At 43.1% G+C, this 19,631-nt stretch overlaps 1 protein-coding gene across 11 annotated transcripts in view; it reads left to right on the top strand.

Annotated features, from left to right (window-relative positions):
* unc80 (unc-80 homolog, NALCN channel complex subunit) overlaps window positions 1-13,032 on the top strand; it is a 195,712-nt gene extending 182,680 nt beyond the window's left edge. For all 11 annotated transcript variants that reach the window (XM_062961169.1, XM_062961161.1, XM_062961141.1 and 8 more), the window contains 4 exons: window positions 1,314-1,395; window positions 3,640-3,751; window positions 5,789-6,000; window positions 8,940-13,032. In XM_062961169.1, the coding sequence (XP_062817239.1) occupies window positions 1,314-1,395; window positions 3,640-3,751; window positions 5,789-6,000; window positions 8,940-9,212 (679 nt within the window). In that variant the 3' untranslated portion in view covers window positions 9,213-13,032. The remainder of the gene's footprint in view (window positions 1-1,313; window positions 1,396-3,639; window positions 3,752-5,788; window positions 6,001-8,939) is intronic.
* The last annotated feature ends 6,599 nt before the right edge of the window (window positions 13,033-19,631 follow it).

Here is a 19,631-nt window from a genome sequence, read left to right as displayed (position 1 = left end):
GAAGTCCATATCTCTATCCTGGTAGAGATAAATGGTGAGTGAGTTCTCCTTCTGTTTGGTTTTCTAGACACAAGGAGAGAATTCACTCACCACTGATGGAAAAAAAGAACAACAAACAAGAAATTGTAATGAAAAGGTAGATAGTACGCTTACACAAATCCTCAAGACAACTGCCCACCTTCATTTTTTTCTCTTCTCTTCCCATATTTCCTACAAACTCCCGTGTAGCTATGGCCCCTCCTTCCAACTCAGACTAAACCATTGCTGTGCGCAGAGGGTGGGAAGAGACAGAACCATTATGCTCTGGCTCCTCTTTTGGAGTCCGCACAATGGTACCGGCCAAAATGGGGAAGAAAGACATAGCTTCTAAAGGGGAAATGCTGGAGGAAAAGGGGAGTGGGAGGCATTGGATAAGATGGAAGGTCAGATAAGCGAAGTTTAGATAAGCGAGATTCTACTGTATTCCTAGACTTCACGTGGATATGTGAAATGGCATATAATACTGAGCTCTATTAAAATGAAGGACTTTTGCCTGAAGAATGCCATAGAGTAATGTTGAAAGACCTAGAAAATACCTACAGAGAACATATTTTGTTGAGAATGGATAAAAGAAACCACATATACTGGTCTTGTGGATATGGTTGTTGTACTGTTCACTTGTTGTTAATATAGATAATTTATTTTCAGTTGTGGATGTGTGGAATCAATTTATTTATTTATTTATTTTAAAAAAACCTTCCACATAACATGCTTACTTTATTCCCTAGCTACAATGGCACTGGGGGCTTGTGTTCAATGTGCTCCCTCCATTAAATTTCATCCTCATTATGTGAATTACAATGTTGTCCATTGTGTTCATTGTTTGTGTTGTTCTAAACCGAGTTAAAGTTATGCAAAAATATGGAGTACCAATTAAAATTAATTACTAAAACCTATTTTTCAACCTGTTTACTAAATATTTTTAAACACTGATGTGAATACCAAACTAGTAACCTTATTGTTATCTTGTTCTTGTCATTTATCATACAGAAATGCGCCTGTTTGGAATAGGTTTCATAACAGCATAGCTGAGCACTAAGATCTCAGTTTTGACAATAAGATAGTACCAGTATACGTGGCATAGTTGTGAATGCCATTTTCCTCCTAGCCCAGTCCCAAACCTAATAAATGTTCTCTCTTAACCTTCAAAGGTGGCATAATCTTTGAAGTGACTATGTCATTAATGTCTATTAACATTTGCGGGGGGAAAACTGCCTGTAGCTGTAAAATCTACATTCTTCTATATTAGTGACAACACTTTTGATGTTCAACAGGGTAGCCAGTGTGCAAAGTGAACCTGGACACCACAATCTCCTTCTTCAGCAACCATTAGGGAGAAAAAGAGGATTGAGGCAGGTAAGTTTGCAACATGGTTGCTCTATTAGATAAACTAATTAATCTAAACCTGTGCCATAGATATCAGTTTGATATTGAAGGTACCTGTTATAAATATCTGATGCAATAGAACAGGTCTTTGTAAAATTTTCCAGTCTCAACCATATTCCGCCTGAAAATTTTTTACTTGAACTGGGTGTTGCACTAGAGCCCTGAAAATCCTTTTCACCACAAACCACACTCTGTCCAGATAATCCAGTAAGTAAAAGTTTATTGAAAGCAGAGGATATAAAAATAAGCCAATCTAAAAAAGAGAATCAAGGTCCCAAAAGGTATTTCCAAAATAGCCAAGAGTCCAAAATCCTTTCAAAGACAGTCTCAAGAGTCAATCCACAAATATATCCATAAATCAGATAGCATGAATCCAAGACAGTCAATCTATGCCACACATGAACTTGAAACAGGAACACATTTAGAAACTTGAATACATGAATTCCAAAAATGTAGGACCAAGAACTGTTCACCTAGATACTTTGCTGTCATAAAGGTTTGTACCAACAGAAAACACTTTAAAAGGCCCCAATCCCTTCCATGACATCATTCCTCACACACCTGCTTTTCCTCTCCATATCTCTAAGTCTCTGGGGAAAGTGAGTCTTGTCTTTGTTTGCCTTGACCTAGAAAAATATTCATTTCCCACATTTCTCTCAGCCTACACTTCTCATGAGAACTGATATCACTTTTTCCAGTCTCATGGGCACTGCCAGAAGATTTCAAAACAACTTTCTCCAGGCCACTTCTATCCTCCTCTGGATCCACTGAATATATCCCAGCACCCCCTTCCTCATCTGAGCACGCAGAATCTGACCAGGCTACAACACCGGATATATAAAATAGTTATAAAAATCAAACATTTACTGATAACAGATTAACATTTGCAAGGCTTGGTAAACAGGGTGATTTTTCTTTTTATGAAGTACAGCTTAAGCATCTTCTGCAGAGCCCACTGTAAACACTGCACAACCAATTCATATAGATGTCTAGAACAGCCACTAGGTGACATTCAGAAACCTTTTACTGTTGCTATTTTTGGGGGATTCTAACAATGAACTAAGGGGGACCCCATTTGGAGTTGGGACCCACAGTTTAAGAACCAGTGCATTAAAGCACAAGAGTTCCTTCTAAGTTGAAATTTTGTACTGTAATCTTGGATCCATTATTTCCCGTTTCTTCTATATTTGGATATAGTATACTGAAATGGTCATGGTGTATGTGTGGGAAGCTCTAGAGCAGTGGTTCTCAACCTGGTGTCCCCAGATGTTTTTGGCCTTCAACTCCCAGAAATCTTAACAGCTGGTAAACTGGATGGGATTTCGTGAAGTTGTAGGCCAAAAACATCTGGGATTCCCAGGTTGAGAACCACTGCTCTAGAGACTGTAGTTTAACTTTTTCCATTCAGAAGAAGCGCTGCACGATCTTTAGGAGTTCCTGCTTTTCTCACTTGATTTATAATAATGATAATATAAGATTTTATTTATAACCCGCCCTCTCTCCCTGAAGGGATTCAGGGCAGTTTATCATTCTATATTTCTTTAAAAGTATCTGTCTTTAAAAGTTCTGGCACTTCCTTTTGTGGAAAGAGGTGTTTTTTCATTCATGACACGGAGATTTTTCAGAGTTCTTAAGTAGGCTGAGAAGGTTTATTGAAGGAGCATGCATGACTAAAGCTGACTGTTTTGTAGCAGAACCATATTGCATAGCAAGATTTGGAGGATTGGATCCAGATCTAAATCTGTACACCTGGGCTAGAAGAAGGGAGAATCTGCCTCAACCAATTACATGCATGCAAAACAGAATCCAGTCCTGAGTGTCTTACACTTTGTCAGGAGCCATCTCATTTTACAGTTTGACAGCTGCAGTAATCTAGTAGAACAGTGGTTCTCAACCTGTGGGTCCCCGGGTGTTTTGCCCCACAGCTCCCAGAAATCCCAGCCAGTTTATTAGCTGTTAGGATTTCTGGGAGTTGAAGGCCAAAACATCTGGGGACCCATAGGTTGAAAAGCACTGTAGTAGACAGTCAAACTACAGCATGGAGACCCCTTCCTAATGTCTACTCTTCATGAAAGAGATTAAGGATAAACCATATTAACACTAGTTGGTTCAAATGCCTTATTACATCTGATAGATAAGCACGTTGATACAAATAGAACAATATCCACAGTGAAAAATATTTGAGAACTGTTTGTACTGCTTTCTATTTTCTAGCTAAGGAGACCGCTTTTATCACGTCAGAAAACCCAAACTGAACCACGTAGCCGTCATGGAGCACGACTCTCTACTACACGTAGAAGCATCCAACCAAAAGCAAAACCAACCGGTGAGCAAACATTTATCCAAGGCTAGTTTGTTTCTTTTTTATAAGAAATTTCTATTTTTGGCAATTTATGTTTCCACCAACAAACTGCCATTACTGTACTTTTCCTCACGTTACAATTATCAGGCAACGAGTAGCAGTAAAAAACAATAATATGTGTCACTGGTTTTTTCCAAGGTTTACACTGTCACCCCGTTCTGGTTTCATTCTTTTTTGTGCTGGTTGATCTCCCCCTGTGGAAATGACAGTTACAGTGCTAACCCCTCCATTGGGAAAACAGCTTAGAAAGAAGATCTCCCCCTGTTAAGTATCATGGCTGGAGTCCTCTTGGTGAAATGCATAGGGATACACGCCTGTTATTGCAGTGTATGTCCTTTAAGATGGAAGGAGATATCCAGTCCCACCTTTGTGCAATGACCTCCTCCCAGCCTACATGTTATCTGCTGGCAGGCATTTCCCATAGTCAGGGACAGCACTAGGTAATTTTCATGTGTAAGCAAATAGTATTTTGGCACTCCCCCCCCCCCCAAACTAATCACTGAAAAATAAAGGAGTCAATACAAAGAAACACTGATGGGGGAACAATTAACATTTTGAGAAAGCAGTGTATTTTTTGGATTGCTGTAGGTTTTTTGGGCTGTAGGTTTTTCCCCAGTCTCCAACAGACCTCAACCTCTGAGGATACCTGCAATAGATGTGGAGGAAACGTCAAGAGAGAATGTTTCTGTAACATGGCCATACAGCCTAGAAAACTCACAGCAGCTCAGTGATTCCGACCATAAAGCTACATTTTGCTTTCCTATTCAGTCCTCATTTACCTTTCTGCTCTCCCACTTTCCCTGTCTATTTCCATGCATTTAATTTTTTCTAAACTCCTCAGGGGAGCTTGTACTCCATAAAACACCATGCACAGCTAATGCTATATTAATCTTTGGGCCATTGTGGGAGTTGAAGTCCAAAACACTTGGAGGGCCGAAGTTTGCCCATGCCTGGTGTGGATGCAACCAAAGAGAGCAGAGTCAGAGGAGCTACGCAATCCGTTGCCTAACTGTAGGTGGAGGAGGAGGCAGCGTTCTGGGCAGCTCCAGGAGGCAGCAACAAGGAGGACTAGGAGGAGGGCTCGCCCCACAGGCACCCCCCAAGATTCCAACTGAACCCTGAGACCGGGAGCAGAGCCGCAGAAGAGGAACCCCTTGAGTGGTGCGGAGGAGACTGAGCGTGGGATCTGCTGATGCTTACACCTGTTGAGATCTTGGGGGGCAGCTGTGGGGCAAGCCCTCCTCCTAGTCCTCCTGTTGCTGCTGCTGCCCCTGCTGCTTTCTCCTCCTTGATGTCGAAGTAATTGTGGATGTCACCTCTAGCGGATTTTGTGCCACCTGCAGTTGCTTACCTGGCTTATAGTTTCAGCCGCCCCTGCCCATAGTCCTTTAGTGGTCAAAGGGGGGCATAAATTGATTGAAAGCAACGGGAGAAAAAGAGTTAGAACATATTCAAATGGCCAAGCTAACAAATGGTATCCGGAGAGGAAATAATAAAATACTTGCAAAAAATGGAGGCTGGCATTTGGATATCTGGAAAGGAAGACAAATACAGATCTGAAAGTAGCCACAAAGGGGATTTATTAAAACAAAAGATACAAGGGTAGATTCTTGATAAGGTATATATTCCACATTTAATAGTACTGGAAGTCTTAGTTGGTGGATTCACGGGTGTGGGGGAGGAGGGTAATGGGTTTGCTAAGATATGATAATTGTACAGTTTTTATTAGTAACTGTATGATTTGTATTGATTTCTGTTGTGTTTTTTTGTTTCTTACTCAAAATAAAAATGAAAAAAAATTTTTTTTTAAAGACGAAAGCAATGGGGTAGAAGGTGATCATTGTCTGAAATAGTCCCCCAAATGTAATTGTATTGCTCCTGCCAATCTCACTTTAAAAAAAAAAGTCTCTACTTTTTTGATTCACTACTGAAACATATAAAGGATCATTTCTAAATGTATGTCCTTGTGCTTCCACTGTCACATATGATTTAATATTGCAGTGGATCAAAAGCGATCAGTAACATTCACTGAAGCCCAGTCAGAGGCATCAACCTCAAAAACTGATCCAGCACCTCTGGGAACCCAGCAACCGAGCAGCAAAGGGAGCAGTCCTGCAGAAGATGGCAAACAGGATTCTGCAAATAAACCTCCTGTTACTTCTTCACTTGCTGTTATTGTGGCAGATCTCCACAGTCAAGCCTCATCTGGTCAGGTAATTTGATGAAAAAGGTAGAAAGCATGTTTGCTATTCTCTGATGAATAGCAAGAATAGTTAACAGGGGACAGAGAAATGGCAGAAGTGCTCAACATCTTCTTTACCTTAGACTTTTCCCAAAAGATTACCAGGGCTCAACTTGGGGAGGCTGGAGCAGATGATTCAATTGGGAAATGCAGCACATAATAGGTAAAGAGGCAGTACAGGAATGTCAGGCTAATCTAAGTGAATTCAAGTCTCAAGGATGAGATGAACTACATCCAAGAGTATTAAAAGAACTGGCAGAAATAATTTCAGGACCACTAGCAATCATTTTTGAGAATTCCTAGATAACAGAAAAGGTTCCAACAGAATCGAGGAAGGCAAATGTTGTCCCCCACCTTTAAAAGGGGGTGGGTGGGAAAGAGGACCAAAATGATTAACACCCACTCAGCATGACATCAATACCAGGAAAGATTCTGGAGCAGGTAATTACAGAGACAATCTGTAAGCACTTAGGGACCTGCCAGATAGGCATTATATCCCAGGATCTGATCCCAGGTTTTCTGCTTTAAACTGGATTATATGAGTCCACACTGCCAGATAATCAGGGATAAACAGAAAACCTGTGATCAGTTCCTGGGAAATAGGGCCTGCCTGGAAGGGCCCTTATAGAAAGGAATGCCACTCACAAAAAGTCAACATGAGTTTTTCAAAAACAAGTCATGCCAGACAAATCATATATATTTTTTGACAGAGTTGCAAGGGATTGCTGTGGTTACAACATATCTCAGTTTCTCATATTCTCCTAAAGAAAATAGCAAAATGTGAGCTAGACAATGCTACTGTTAAGTGGATTGGAAATTTATTTCCCTCTCCGAACCCAATGGCCAGTGGGGAATATAAAGGAAGTACTTCTTCCCGGTATTTCTGCCATCATGGTGCTGCTTTTGATGTTTTTGAATGCCTGGGTTGGAAATGGCAGCAACAACCATCAAGGAAGCTGGTACCTGACTGAGGTGGTGCTCACACTTTTCCTCTCCACAGAATGGAACCATGTTTTTAAGCTCTGTCCACACCTAGTCAACTCTCCCACATATTGCACAGCCATTATGTACCATAGCTCCCTTCTCATTCATCTAGCTTTAGGATAAGCAGAAACAATTATGCTTTCCAGATTTTTTAAAGTTCTTTGGCATTGCTTTCCTTTTGCTTCATCATTTATATCCTTTGTTACATGCTCCTGAGTTTTAATCTCAACTTATCCATAAGTCATATCAAAATCCAGATTTTCGGCCCCTAAACATGCCCTCAATCAGGGCCGGCCGGAGATATTTTTTGGTGTGAAGCGGGGGTGCTGAAAAGCGCCCCCGCCACCGGCCCCGCCTCCCGCGCCCTGGCCCCGCCCAGCGTGCCCTGGCCCCGCCTCCCACGCTGCGTGGGAGGCGGGGCCAGGGCGAATAGTGAGGGGGGCGGGGCCAGAGTTGGCCCCGCCCCCGCCCAGCGTGCCCTGGCCCCGCCTCCCACGCTACTCCCGCTCGCCCGTCTGGCCTTTTCTAGCAGGCCAGACTTCAGCGGAGGTCCCTCCAGGCCGCAATCGCGGCCTGGAGGGACCTCCGCTGAAGTCTGGCCTGCTAGAAAAGGCCAGACGGGCGAGCGGGAGTAGCGTGGGAGGCGGAGCCAGCTCTGACGCCGCTCCCCCCCCCCCCGCCCAGCGTGCCTTGGCCCTGCCTCCCACGCAACGTGGGAGGAGGGGCCAGGGCACGCTGGGCGGGGGGGCGGGGCCAGAGCTGGCCCCGCCTCCCACACTACTCCCGCTCGCCCGTCTGGCCTTTTCTAGCAGGCCAGACTTCAGCGGAGGTCCCTCCAGGCGCACTGGGCGGGAGGCGGGGCACCGTCAGGGCGGTGCCCCGCCTCCCGCCCAGCCTGACGGCGCCCCCCCGGGCCTGCGCCCGAGGCGGCGGCGTCAGGTGCCTCATTAGTGGGGCCGGCCCTGCCCTCAATTTATATAGGAGGCTGACTTATACATGAGTATATGTGGTAGTCTTTTTCTGTTATAGATTTATCACAGAGGCTACTCACTTAAGTGACTTACCTGGAGCAAATCTTCTACCACTGACTCAGGGCATTTTAAATCTGGGGCAAAAAATCCTGGGATCTGACAAAAGGTCTACACACAGACCTGTCAATTCCAGGAAATGCTCACCTGCCATTCTGACATCTTTGCTAGAAGTAGATCAAGACAAGGTACATCTGGTGGAAGTTTTTTTTAAAAAAAAAATCACTCCATTGTGTGCTGGACCTCATATGCACAATCTGAATATCTTAATGTAAATACACGCAGATTTCTCACTTCACTCAATTGTTTATTCATGCTCTCTTTAATATAAAGTTTAAAAGAGTTCCAGAGAGTTCTAATTGCTTTCCACTTGTGCCTCCCTTGAGATACCTATGTGTCTCAGGTTTCAAGTTCTGATAGCCTGATCAGCTGTTTCAGGCTTTTAAAACACATGCACTGGAGCAGTCCACACAGGGGGAAGGAAAGGAAGACACATGTTTTGCATGAATGCAGGAATATACTGTCATGCAAAAGTGTGCATTTTTTGGGCGGAATCGGGTTTTAAGCACACCTTTTAAACACGTGCTTTTCATCTGTTAACCTGATTCAGCCTGCATTTGGCTAAAAATTGTTTAGCCACCTCCCTCCCCTTTTAACCCGGTTACTTCCAGGTTTTTAGCCATGTTTAGAAGTGCCCTAGGATGACACAAAGAGGTTTTGGGCAAAAGGGGACACAGCAACATTGATAGCTTGGAACTGAAAATGATATTCTTAATTTCTGGTTTTACAGAAACACTTGCCTTGTTTCCACAGGTGTACAAATATTTTAGGCTCTTATGATGACTGGATAAAGGTTGTTGTAAATTACTTGATTTCCATTAATTTTCCTTTACTGCAGACGGAGACGCTTTTGGCTGAAAAGGATAAGAAAAAAGAAGAGGATTCGGACCAAACGCCAGTGCCAGCACACAGCACTCCTCCACCCACTCAACTTTCTGACACAGAGGATTTTACAGGCCTAGAGACCACCAGTTTACTGCAGCATGAAGACACTGTCCTTCACATCAGTGAAGATAATGGAATGGAGAATCCTCTTCTTTCCAGCCAGTTCAGCTTTGCACAGGTTGAGGTGAGGCAGACTGACATTGACCTAGATGAGTCACATGTTTGATTTAGGAGGGAGATAGATGATTATATGTGAGAAGCAGAAGAAACTTGCCTCTGGTCTTCATATCCCTCTGTATGTAATTGAGAAGAGCACTTTATGAACACTGAGGAGCACATTTTGTATCCTCTGGGACAGGCGGACAAATGTCTTTTAGGAAATAATTTGGACAGATCATGTTGGACTCAGGGCATACCATAAGATAGAGAAACAACTGGGAGCATTACTAGGCACAAAATTAAGTTACAACATCTTGCCCTTTTGCGCTCCTCAACCGGTCTGCTAAAATTCATTGCATTGATAAACATCAGTCAGGAAAGGAGCAATATCTCTTTGGAGACTGGCCATGTTAATCTGGTATCTTAAAGTTTTATTTTTGTAAGCTCAAAAAGGAAATATATATATATCTATACATATAATATCAACATACACTTAGTCTATTTATCATTAACATAGTTCTCTATAAAGCTAGAGAACTATTTATGGCTGTGTGTATTCTAGCAAACATCAGAATGTCAAATGCCAGACAAAGATCAGAGGAATATTTGCTATAATTTCTGATCTGTGTTTGGAATTATAATGTATTAGTTGTTTTGAACGCTACACGTAAACCCTATTGAACAAGTAAATGATAATGCTGTGCATAAATGTGGGAAAATATCGAGATGTGTAAGAAAAATATATCTATATAATGGGAATGTACCATATGAAAATATGTTCATCTCGAATATTTGTTATTCTTAGTGTAAAAAATCATAACACATATAAATTATACCTCTCTTTGAGATTTGGGTATATTATTCATTTAAAATCATGGATGATTTGCAATTAGACTAAATGAAAGATGAATGTAACCATTCCTAATTATCTTTTACTCTGATGAGTTTATGTCGACATACATTCAATTTATGTTTGAAGGTTTCTAAATATTTCTAAAATTGGAATTCTTTCGGCAGCCACATGTTTGGCTTACAAAATGTTATTTTAGTTGAAATTACATATCACTAGTAGCTGGGAATGGTTTCTTAAGCTATGCAGGAAAAAGTTATGGCAAAATCAAAGTATGTAGTTAACTGTTCCTCTTAAGGAATGTCACTTAAGGAATGTCACCTCACTTCTGTCACTTTAAACCAATCAAGCCTCTGTAACACACTACAACTGTTTTTAAAAGAGAGAATGTAACCCCATGTCACTTCTTAAAGTTTGTTAAATAAGTTGATTTTGTGAACTGCTAGGGTGGCCTTTTTACAAATATTCAGATTTATATGAGAAAGCAGAATGTTACTATGTGTTGTTGAAGGCTTTCAGGGCCAGAATCACTGGGTTGATGTGTTTTCCGGGCTGCATTGCCTTATTCCAGAAGCATTGTCTCCTAATGTTTCACCTACATCTATGGCAGGCATCCTCCAAGGTTATGAGGACTGTTGGAAACTAGGCAAGTGGGGTTTATTTATATGTGGAATGTCCAAGATGGGAGAAAGGACTCTCGCCTATTTAAGGCAAGTATGAATGTTGCAATTGGCCACCTTGATTAGCACTGAATGGCCTTGCAGCTTCAAAGCCTGGCTGCTTCCAGCCTGGGGAATCCTTTGTTGGGAGGTGTTAGCTGGCCCTCATTGTTTCCTGTCTGGAATTCTTTATTTACTGTCCTGATTTTAGATAGTTCTTTCTCCCACCCTGGACATTCCAGATAGAGAAACCCTCCTTGCCTAGTTTTCAACAGACCTCACAACCTCTGAGGATGCCTGCCACAGATGTGGGTAAAATGTCAGGAGAGAATGCTTCTGGAACATGGCCATACAGCCTGGAAAACTCTCACCAACCTAGAATGTTACTGCTCAGAAAGCATTATTCACGTTCTACTTTATTACACTTCAGTTAAGTGGTTTGGGAAACGGGACTGCAGTGGTCAATACAATTATGTTATATTCTACAGACTTAAATGCACTAGTCAAACTATTATGTCAAAAAGAGGAGGTGTATATAACATAGCAGAATGAGATAAGTTTCCTTTTTGTCTCAGAATCACAGCAGCAGTACATTTTGCTCTCTGACAGTAGTGTGCTGGATGTATTTCTCCTGTGACCTGAATTATCTGAATTACAAAAAGGACACATTTTTTACTTCTTTTGGATTCAGGTTCAGACTTCACTTATGGTTAGGGATTGTTAAAAGTTAATGGTGCACACTGATAAAGTCAAGAAAACAACAGTGCAGCCAAGAAGAATAAAGACCTGTATATTTAAGACTTTTTACAAGTATCAATATTTAAATTTAGACGAACATTTATCCTGTGTGTGCAATATATATATATATATATCACATTCTGGGAAGAATTAAAAATAGAGATTCACTATCACAAGATCAGACCTCATCATCGTTATCCCCTGTTTCAAAGTATGAAATCCATTTTAGGAAGCCATAATGAGAACTCAAAAATATACCTATTGTGATATTTATTGTTCTTTGTACAGTTACAATTTAGAAAATAGTGATCTAAAGTCAACATAAGTCTAGCAGCCCAAAGAATGACGGAGGCTGCTTCTTCTTAAACATGAGGGCACATTTGTAGTGTATTTTTCATATCGGCTGCACTGTGGTTAGTAGAGGTGCAAGCAAATGTACTCTCACAATGTGTACTTTTTTTCAGTAAATCTGTGACATGTATATTTTTGCTGTGAAGACAAATTATGCTGCTTTACTTAGTGTGTTAGAGGCCTTATGTGCACGTAATGTTGAACAAATGTCACTGTTTTTTAAAAAAGGTGTCTGTCAGTGTTTGATTGTTTACATTACATGCGTTGATATTATTAAAAATCACATGCTGTCCCTTCTAAGAAAACTGAGACCAGATTACAGCCATCCTCACACCGTTTACTGTAAACTCCCTCTTGAACATGTGCCTCCTGACAGCTTTTCAAGCAGCATCCGATCCCCATTCGGTTTTCTAGGAAGGGAACATTACTGTATTGGAAATCTTTACTATGACCATCTTCTGTGCATTTGTCTGGATTTTCCCCCTCCATTCCAAATATAGCTGTATTTAATGTTGAAATCTTTGTATATGTGTGTTCTATGTACATGTATGTGTATAAGAATGTCAAGGGATGTATTTTTAAAGAATGCTGCTGTACGATTTTGAAAAAAAGGGATCTAGACTTGAGAATTGGTTTTAATGTCTACAAAACCTTTTCAAAGATATATTTTAAAAAGAGAAATTGGCAGTAAAAGTGTTACTCAAACGAGTTTTAGCTGCAAAAGCAGGCTATTTGTCTCCCAGTTCCCAAAACAGACTATTCCTTTTAAAAAGTGAATATATTTTCACACACTCATTGCCAAAGAGATATATACAAATATGTATCACAGAAAAATAAAGTACCAATATACCTGTTTCTAAAATTACTAATAATAGGATTATAGTTAGCAAATTATCTCAGGGCAGTCAGGGGAATATTACTTTCTTGCTGGTATATAGCAAAGTATAGAAAGTGAAGGAAGGGCTATTCTGCCGTGTTAACTATTAAGAGAGAATATTTGAAATCGAGAAGATTTTATGACTAGACTGGTTTATATGAATTATGAAGTCAAACCTATCTAAATATCTCTTTACACCCACTGAAATTAATGTTTCATGTTCACCACGAAAAATATGGAAGCACTTAAAATGATGGATTCAAGGGATGTTCTAGATCTGCAATGGGTGCCAAATAACCAAAGATGGAATGGAAATATACTAGCGATGTTTGAGTTATGTTTATGAAAGAGATTACAATAGTTAAATGTTTAAATCTGCATAAATAATAAAACTTTGCCTATAACTATTTAACAGTGTTTGGAAGAATTTCTATTTGTAGCATTTGTCTCTCCTTGAAGAATGGAACATGATCATGGTAATGACGTCATTTTTCTAAGGATCCATTCTCAAAATGGCATGAGGAATGGTCCACCACACATGGGTTCCTCCAGGAGGCTGTCTCAGTTGGATGGAGTCCACCGTTCTTTTTCTCTTGGTTTCCATTAGGACCCCTTCTTTTTCTGGCAATTTTTAAACTCTAAGTAACAAGCTTGAGGTATATTGATCCTTCTCTGCTAATTAAGTCAAAATTAGTAGGCAGTAAAGGATTGAGAGGAGCCCCTGGTGGCGCAGCAGATTAAACCGCTGAGCTGATGAACTTGCTGACCAAAAGGTATGCAGTTCGAATCTGGGGAGTGGGGTGAGGTCCCGTGGTCAGCTTCTGCTAACCTAGCATTTCAAAAACATGCAAATATTGTAGCGGAACCTTTGTGCTGCGGTTCTTGTTGGGCGCAGTGGAGGAATGGAGGACGGACAACTGAAGGAATTCCAAGAAAGCAGTTTTATTTCGCTAATGGCCACTAGGGTTCCCCCTAGCACAAAGTAAGTGCTTCTCCAGGGGAACGACCAGTGGCAGGCTGAGTAAACATTTATACACACTACAGGGTTCGGGTTATGCCCGCCCACAAGCAAATTCATTGGCTTAGAGTTGTGACGCTGCCCAATCAATGCTGACCAGCAGGCCGGCTGCACTCTTTTGTGCCGTGCTCACAAATCATTTCAGAGCGCCTGCGTACGCATGCGCTGTTTGTTTATCTTTAGCTTTCATTTCTTCAGAAACACATGATTTCCCAGAAGTCACATGTTTCTGTGAGTTTATGCACCCGGGTCGCTAGCTGTCGCCATCTCTGCCCATATATGGTATTTCCTGGGGTTCCTTAACCTCCCGCCTCACTCCCCCATTTTCTTTTTGCGAAGCGCATGTACAAAAGCTGAAGCAAAGCATTATGGTTCCATCCAATCCCGCTTGGCTTGGAGTATGGCTATCTTTTTTTCAGGTAAAGATTGTGTGACACACCTAGTACACATTTGCATCATTATTGGAGTGCAACACATAACTATGAGAACAATGAACAATCCTAAAATCCCTACCAACAATATGTTCTTCAACCATTCTATTGAGGGTAACCAGCTAGTCACCCAGGAGAAGGGAGACCAACCTTCTATCTCCTGGACATTATTGTAAATTAACTTTTGTAATGACTCGATGTCATCTTCAATAGTATTATTCAAGTTATGAAATTTCACTACACAACGCCCTCTAACCATGGCGCATAACCCCCCCCTGGCCGCCAGTAGGTAGTCAAGGGCCAACTTATGCTGTAGGGCCATCTGGCTGATTTCTTCTACTTCAGACTGGATTTCCCGGAAAATTTTACCAGTGGCATTTATGGACTTTTCAAGGCGGCAAGTCAGGCCTAGAACACTTCTACGATTTGCTTGAGCTACAATCCCTGGGTAAGCACCCAGGGTCAACAAGCCTGTGATCAGGCCTCCTCCTACACGGGAGGCTTCTGAACCTGACAGGGCCTTGTTAATAATGACCTCATCCGAGCATTCTGGTCCTAGAGGGCCTGTTTGCACAATGTCCCGTTTCAGGCGCTGATGCCTTTTGTGTAAGACCTGAACTGGGAATGTCAAATAACCCACACCGACACACTGGTAGTTGCCGGGGTGATAATTTGTGGCCCATTTATCAAAGAAAAACCATAGATTTGGATCCCTAATTTGCCATAACGGACAGAGGCTTTTACCTAGGCTCAGTTGGGTTAATTGTTGCAGTATGTTCATATAAGATTTTAGGCCCTCAATAGAATCATTCACACTAAATGTAGGATAATCTGGATACATGCTAGCCCACTCGGTTGCGGTTAGATTTAATCGTGAGACATAAGATGTATTAAATCGTCCATGTAGATAGAACCGGTCTCGACAATGGGAATAATTTCCTAATCGGGAAAAGAACGCCTGCCTAGTTCCCCAGTGTTTCCACTCAGAATTCCATATTCCCGATCCTCCACAACAGAAGCACAAACCCCTGGTGGAGGTATGGTATCTAAACCGTCGAAACCGAGTTTTATTTATCCTTTGCGGTATGCTAGAAAACACGGTAGGTGGACCCTCCTGAGCCTTGGACAATCCCTCCAACACAATCTGTGGTTCATCAATTAAATCGGGAAGAAATGAAAAATCCCCTACGGTGAGGGGGTGTTCATATATTAATGCTACCTCTTTCCCGTGCTGCTCAAACATATAATTGGCATGTTCTTTTATCCAATTCCCATGTGCTCTTTTTCCAAAAGAGAGAATAAAACTCAGCACAAATAATATACCAAACACAGTGCGCTTTCCTCCCCTCCTCATAACTTGTCTCCCACTTTTTCCTCTCAAAATGTCTAGCCACCATCTCCCGGAGAGCGCCTTTGTTGGGCCATGCTGCGACATACTTGACCACCGACGCTCCGTTGCACCCGAAGGGATCAGCTTCATGGCCTTGTTGACCCCTTAGGGAGTTGCCGGATGATCCTGAGTCTCAGGTCCTCACCAGGAACTCGCTCCGTCCGCCACTCCTCAGGTGCTAGTTTTACACGGGTGTAATGTATCCACGGCTTAATCTCCTTCACCTTCACTGCAGTGGGGGTAGACAGGAGCACAACATAGGGTCCTCGCCACTTGGGTCCCAATGGCTCAATCTTCCAATCCTTGACCAGAACCTCGTCACCTGGTGAAAAACAATGTAGAGGTGTGGTAGGGAATGGTGGGTTCAATTCAGAAATGTATTTTTCTAACTGCTGCATTTGTCTGCCCAAAGCCTGAACCTGGGCCAATGTCTGTTTCTCTCCTATGAGGTGTTGCTCAGCTCCTGTCTCTAAGGCTCCCTTCAAGTTCAAAGGGGGTCGTCCATAGAGTCTTTCAAAAGGGGAGAGTCCTGTCCGTTTGTGTGGTGTACATCTGATTCCTAATAATGCCATGGGCAAAACCACCGTCCACGGCAGTCCTGTCTCTTGGCAAAGTTTCCCAAGCTGAGCCTTTAATGTCCTATTCATTCTTTCCACTTTTCCAGAAGATTGGGGTCTATATGCACAATGTAACTTCCATTTTATGCCCAAAATTCTACATAATCCTTGCACAGCCTGTTGAATATATGCGGGGCCATTATCTGATCCAATTTCTAAGGGTATGCCAAATCTGGGAATAACATCTTTCATTAGAGCTCTTGACACCTCTACAGCCTTTTCAGTCCTTGTAGGGTAAGCCTCCACCCATCCTGTGTATGTGTCCACGAACACCAGTAAATATTTGTATCCTTTGTATGGGGGCATTTCTGTAAAGTCAGTGACTAAAGCTTCAAAGGGTACCCCACCCACATGTTGGACTCCTGGTGGCTTGAGGGGTCCTTCTCTGGGGTTATTTTTGATACATGTCCAGCATCTTCGGGCTGCTGCTGCCGTTAGGCTATGTAATCCATCGATATACAACTGTCGTCCTAGCAGATTTGCCAATGCCATCTTTCCTAAATGTGTGTTTTGGTGCATGTGTTGGACTAAGTGCCATGCCAAGTCCTTAGGGACGTAGACACGGGCGTCTGGCATCACTATGAGTTCTCCTGACCACTGACCCTTCTCCTTTAAGGCCCATTCTTCTTCCTCTGGTGTATATGTAATGTTATGTTCAGTTAATTCTACCTGTAGGGCCATTACCTGATGTTCAATATAGGGCAGCCTAGCTGCCTCTTTGGCTGCCAGATCAGCCTGCCTATTTCCTTGCACTACGGGATCGTCTCCACGTTGGTGCCCTTTACAATGCATCACAGCCACCTGCCTTGGCTTCCAAACCGCCTCCAGGAGATCCACAATCTCTCCAGCATGTTTTACGCACTTTCCTCCAGACGTGAGGAGCCCGCGCTCCTTGTACAGTGCTCCGTGTGCGTGGAGGGTGGTGAAGGCATATTTTGAGTCTGTGTAGACGTTAACCCGCTTTCCGCTTGACAATTCCAACGCTCGGGTCAGGGCAATCAATTCGGCCTTCTGGGCAGAAGTCCCCGGGGGCAGTGACTCTGCTTCCAGCGTCTCTCCCCCCCACCGAACAACCGCATAACCTGAGTGTCTTTGATTATTTTCCATAAAGGAGCTTCCATCTGTGAACAGAGTGTCGTCCACCTTAGTTAGTGGCACATCCTTCAAATCCGGTCGACTGGAGAATACCTCATCCATCACCTGGGCACACTGATGGATCGTGGTGTCTCCTGGAGTCGGGAGCAAGGTGGCCGGATTCAGAGTGGAGCAAGTCTCCAGGGTCACCAGTGGGTTGTCACACAACAATCCCTCATATTTCATTAACCTCTCACTTGTGAGCCAGCGCGGTCCCTTAATGTCTAACAGTGCCTTAACGCTATGGGGCACCTTAACTGTCAGTGGCTGTCCTAGGGTCAATTTATTCGCTTCTTTGATTAAATCTACTGATGCTGCCACAGCCCTCAGGCAAGGTGGCAATCCACGAGCCACTGTGTCCAATTGCTTTGACAAGTAGGCAATCGGCCTTTGCCATGAACCTAGTGGTTGGGTCAATACTCCAACCGCTGTTCCTTCCCGCTCTGCAGCGAACAGAGTGAATGGTTTTTCCAAATCGGGCAGTCCTAATGCTGGAGATGACATCAATGCTTCTTTTAATGCCTTAAATGCCTGTTGACATTCTTCTGTCCACTCAAATGGATCTTCTCTTCCACCTCTCGTAGCCTGGTACAGTGGCTTAGCCAACACGGCGTAGTTGGGGATCCACTGTCTACAATATCCTGCTGATCCCAAAAATTCCCGCACCTGTCGCCGGGTGCTGGGAGTGGGGATGGCACAAACAACTTCCTTTCTTTCAGCTCCTAACATCTTCTTTCCTTCGGTCAGATGGAACCCCAAATATTTCACTGTGGGACAGCACAACTGGGCCTTTTTCTTTGACACTTTGTAACCCTTTTCTTCCAATGTCTTGAGTAATCTCAAAGTATGCTCTCTAGTGCCCCCTAGTGTCCGGCAAGCGATAAGCAGATCATCTACGTACTGAAGCCAAATTCCTTCTTCTTTAGGTATTACAAAATCCTGTAAGTCTTTGGCCAGGGCTTGACCAAAAATGGTCGGGCTGTCCCGGAACCCCTGAGGAAGGCGTGTCCAAACATACTGGGTCCTTTGCCCTGACTGCTGAGATTCCCACTGGAAAGCAAAGATCGGTTGGGATACAGGGGCCAATCGAATGCAAAAGAATGCATCCTTTAAATCCAATACAGTAAACCATTTGGCAAATGCTGGTACTAGACTCATCATGATGTATGGATTTGGCACTACCGGGGTTAGGGGAACGGTGACTTGATTTACAGCCCGCAAATCTTGAACTGGGCGATATTCTCCTTGTCCTCCTGGTTTCTTGACTGGGAGCAGGGGCGTGTTCCATGGGGAACTGCATGGTACCAATATCCCATGCTGCAGAAGTCGCTCTAGATGCTTTCTGATCCCCTGCACTGCCTCTCGACTGACGGGATACTGTGGCTTACATATGGGTCCCATTCCTCTTTTCACTTCCACCACCACCGGTGGAACATATTTAGCTAATCCTGGAGGATTATCTTCTGCCCACACTAAAGGAGTCTCATGCCATGGCCATTGTATTTCTTCAGTAAAAATCCTAACTTGAAACAGTCTCCATTCCTCTTCCATGGGAAATGATAGTTCCATTTGTCCATTCTTCATGAACTGGAGTTGTGCTTGTAATTTTGATAAAATGTCCCTTCCCAATAAAGGGACTGGGCAGTCTGGGAGATATAACATCTTATGCTTGACCTGATGTCCGGCCAGATTGCAGGTGCGTTCCTTAAGAAAGGGGCACTTCTGGGTCTTCCCAGACACCCCTATTACTTTCGTAGTTTCCCGAGTTGGTGGACTAATTTTTGTATTTACTACTGATTTTTCGGCACCCGTGTCCACTAAAAAGTCCACTTGTTGGTCCCCGATTTCAAGTGTGACCATCGGCTCCCCGGGGTCCAACAAAACAAGAGCCTGGCTTCCTCATTCCTCTCCTCCATCCATATCTTCCCATTCTTCTTCCATCACAGCTGCTGCAGCTATCACCTCTCTTGCAGGAAAAGGTACGTAGTTCCCACGTCCTCTTCCCCTTCCTGGGTTTCTTCCTCTCTCAGGCCTTCCTCTTTCTCTCGGTCCTTCCTGACTTCCTTCTCTTCCTTCTGGGCATTCACCTTTCCAGTGTCCAAACTTCTTACATTTAGCACATTGGTCTCGACCTAACCTCCGAGGGGGCCCTCTTCTTCCTCCTTGTCCCCCTCTGGCATATCCTCCTCTTCCTCTCTGTCCACTTGCACTTTGTTCCATCATGGTAACTAATGCTTGGTATTCCTGCTTCTTCTTCCTGTCCTTCTCTTCTTCTACCTGGTCCCTCGCCATATAAACTTGATCTGCGAGTGCCAACAATTCATTCATAGTCTTTCCTAGAAATCCTGGTTGCTTTTGAATCTTTCTCCGGATGTCAGGAGCCGCTTGACTGATAAAAGACTGTTGAATCGCCCTCCTACC

This window comes from Anolis carolinensis, chromosome 1 (assembly GCF_035594765.1).
Source record: "Anolis carolinensis isolate JA03-04 chromosome 1, rAnoCar3.1.pri, whole genome shotgun sequence".
Lineage (NCBI taxonomy): Eukaryota > Metazoa > Chordata > Lepidosauria > Squamata > Dactyloidae > Anolis > Anolis carolinensis.
The sequence above is the reverse complement of the archived record's forward strand: the minus strand, read 5'-3'. Positions and strand labels throughout refer to the sequence as shown.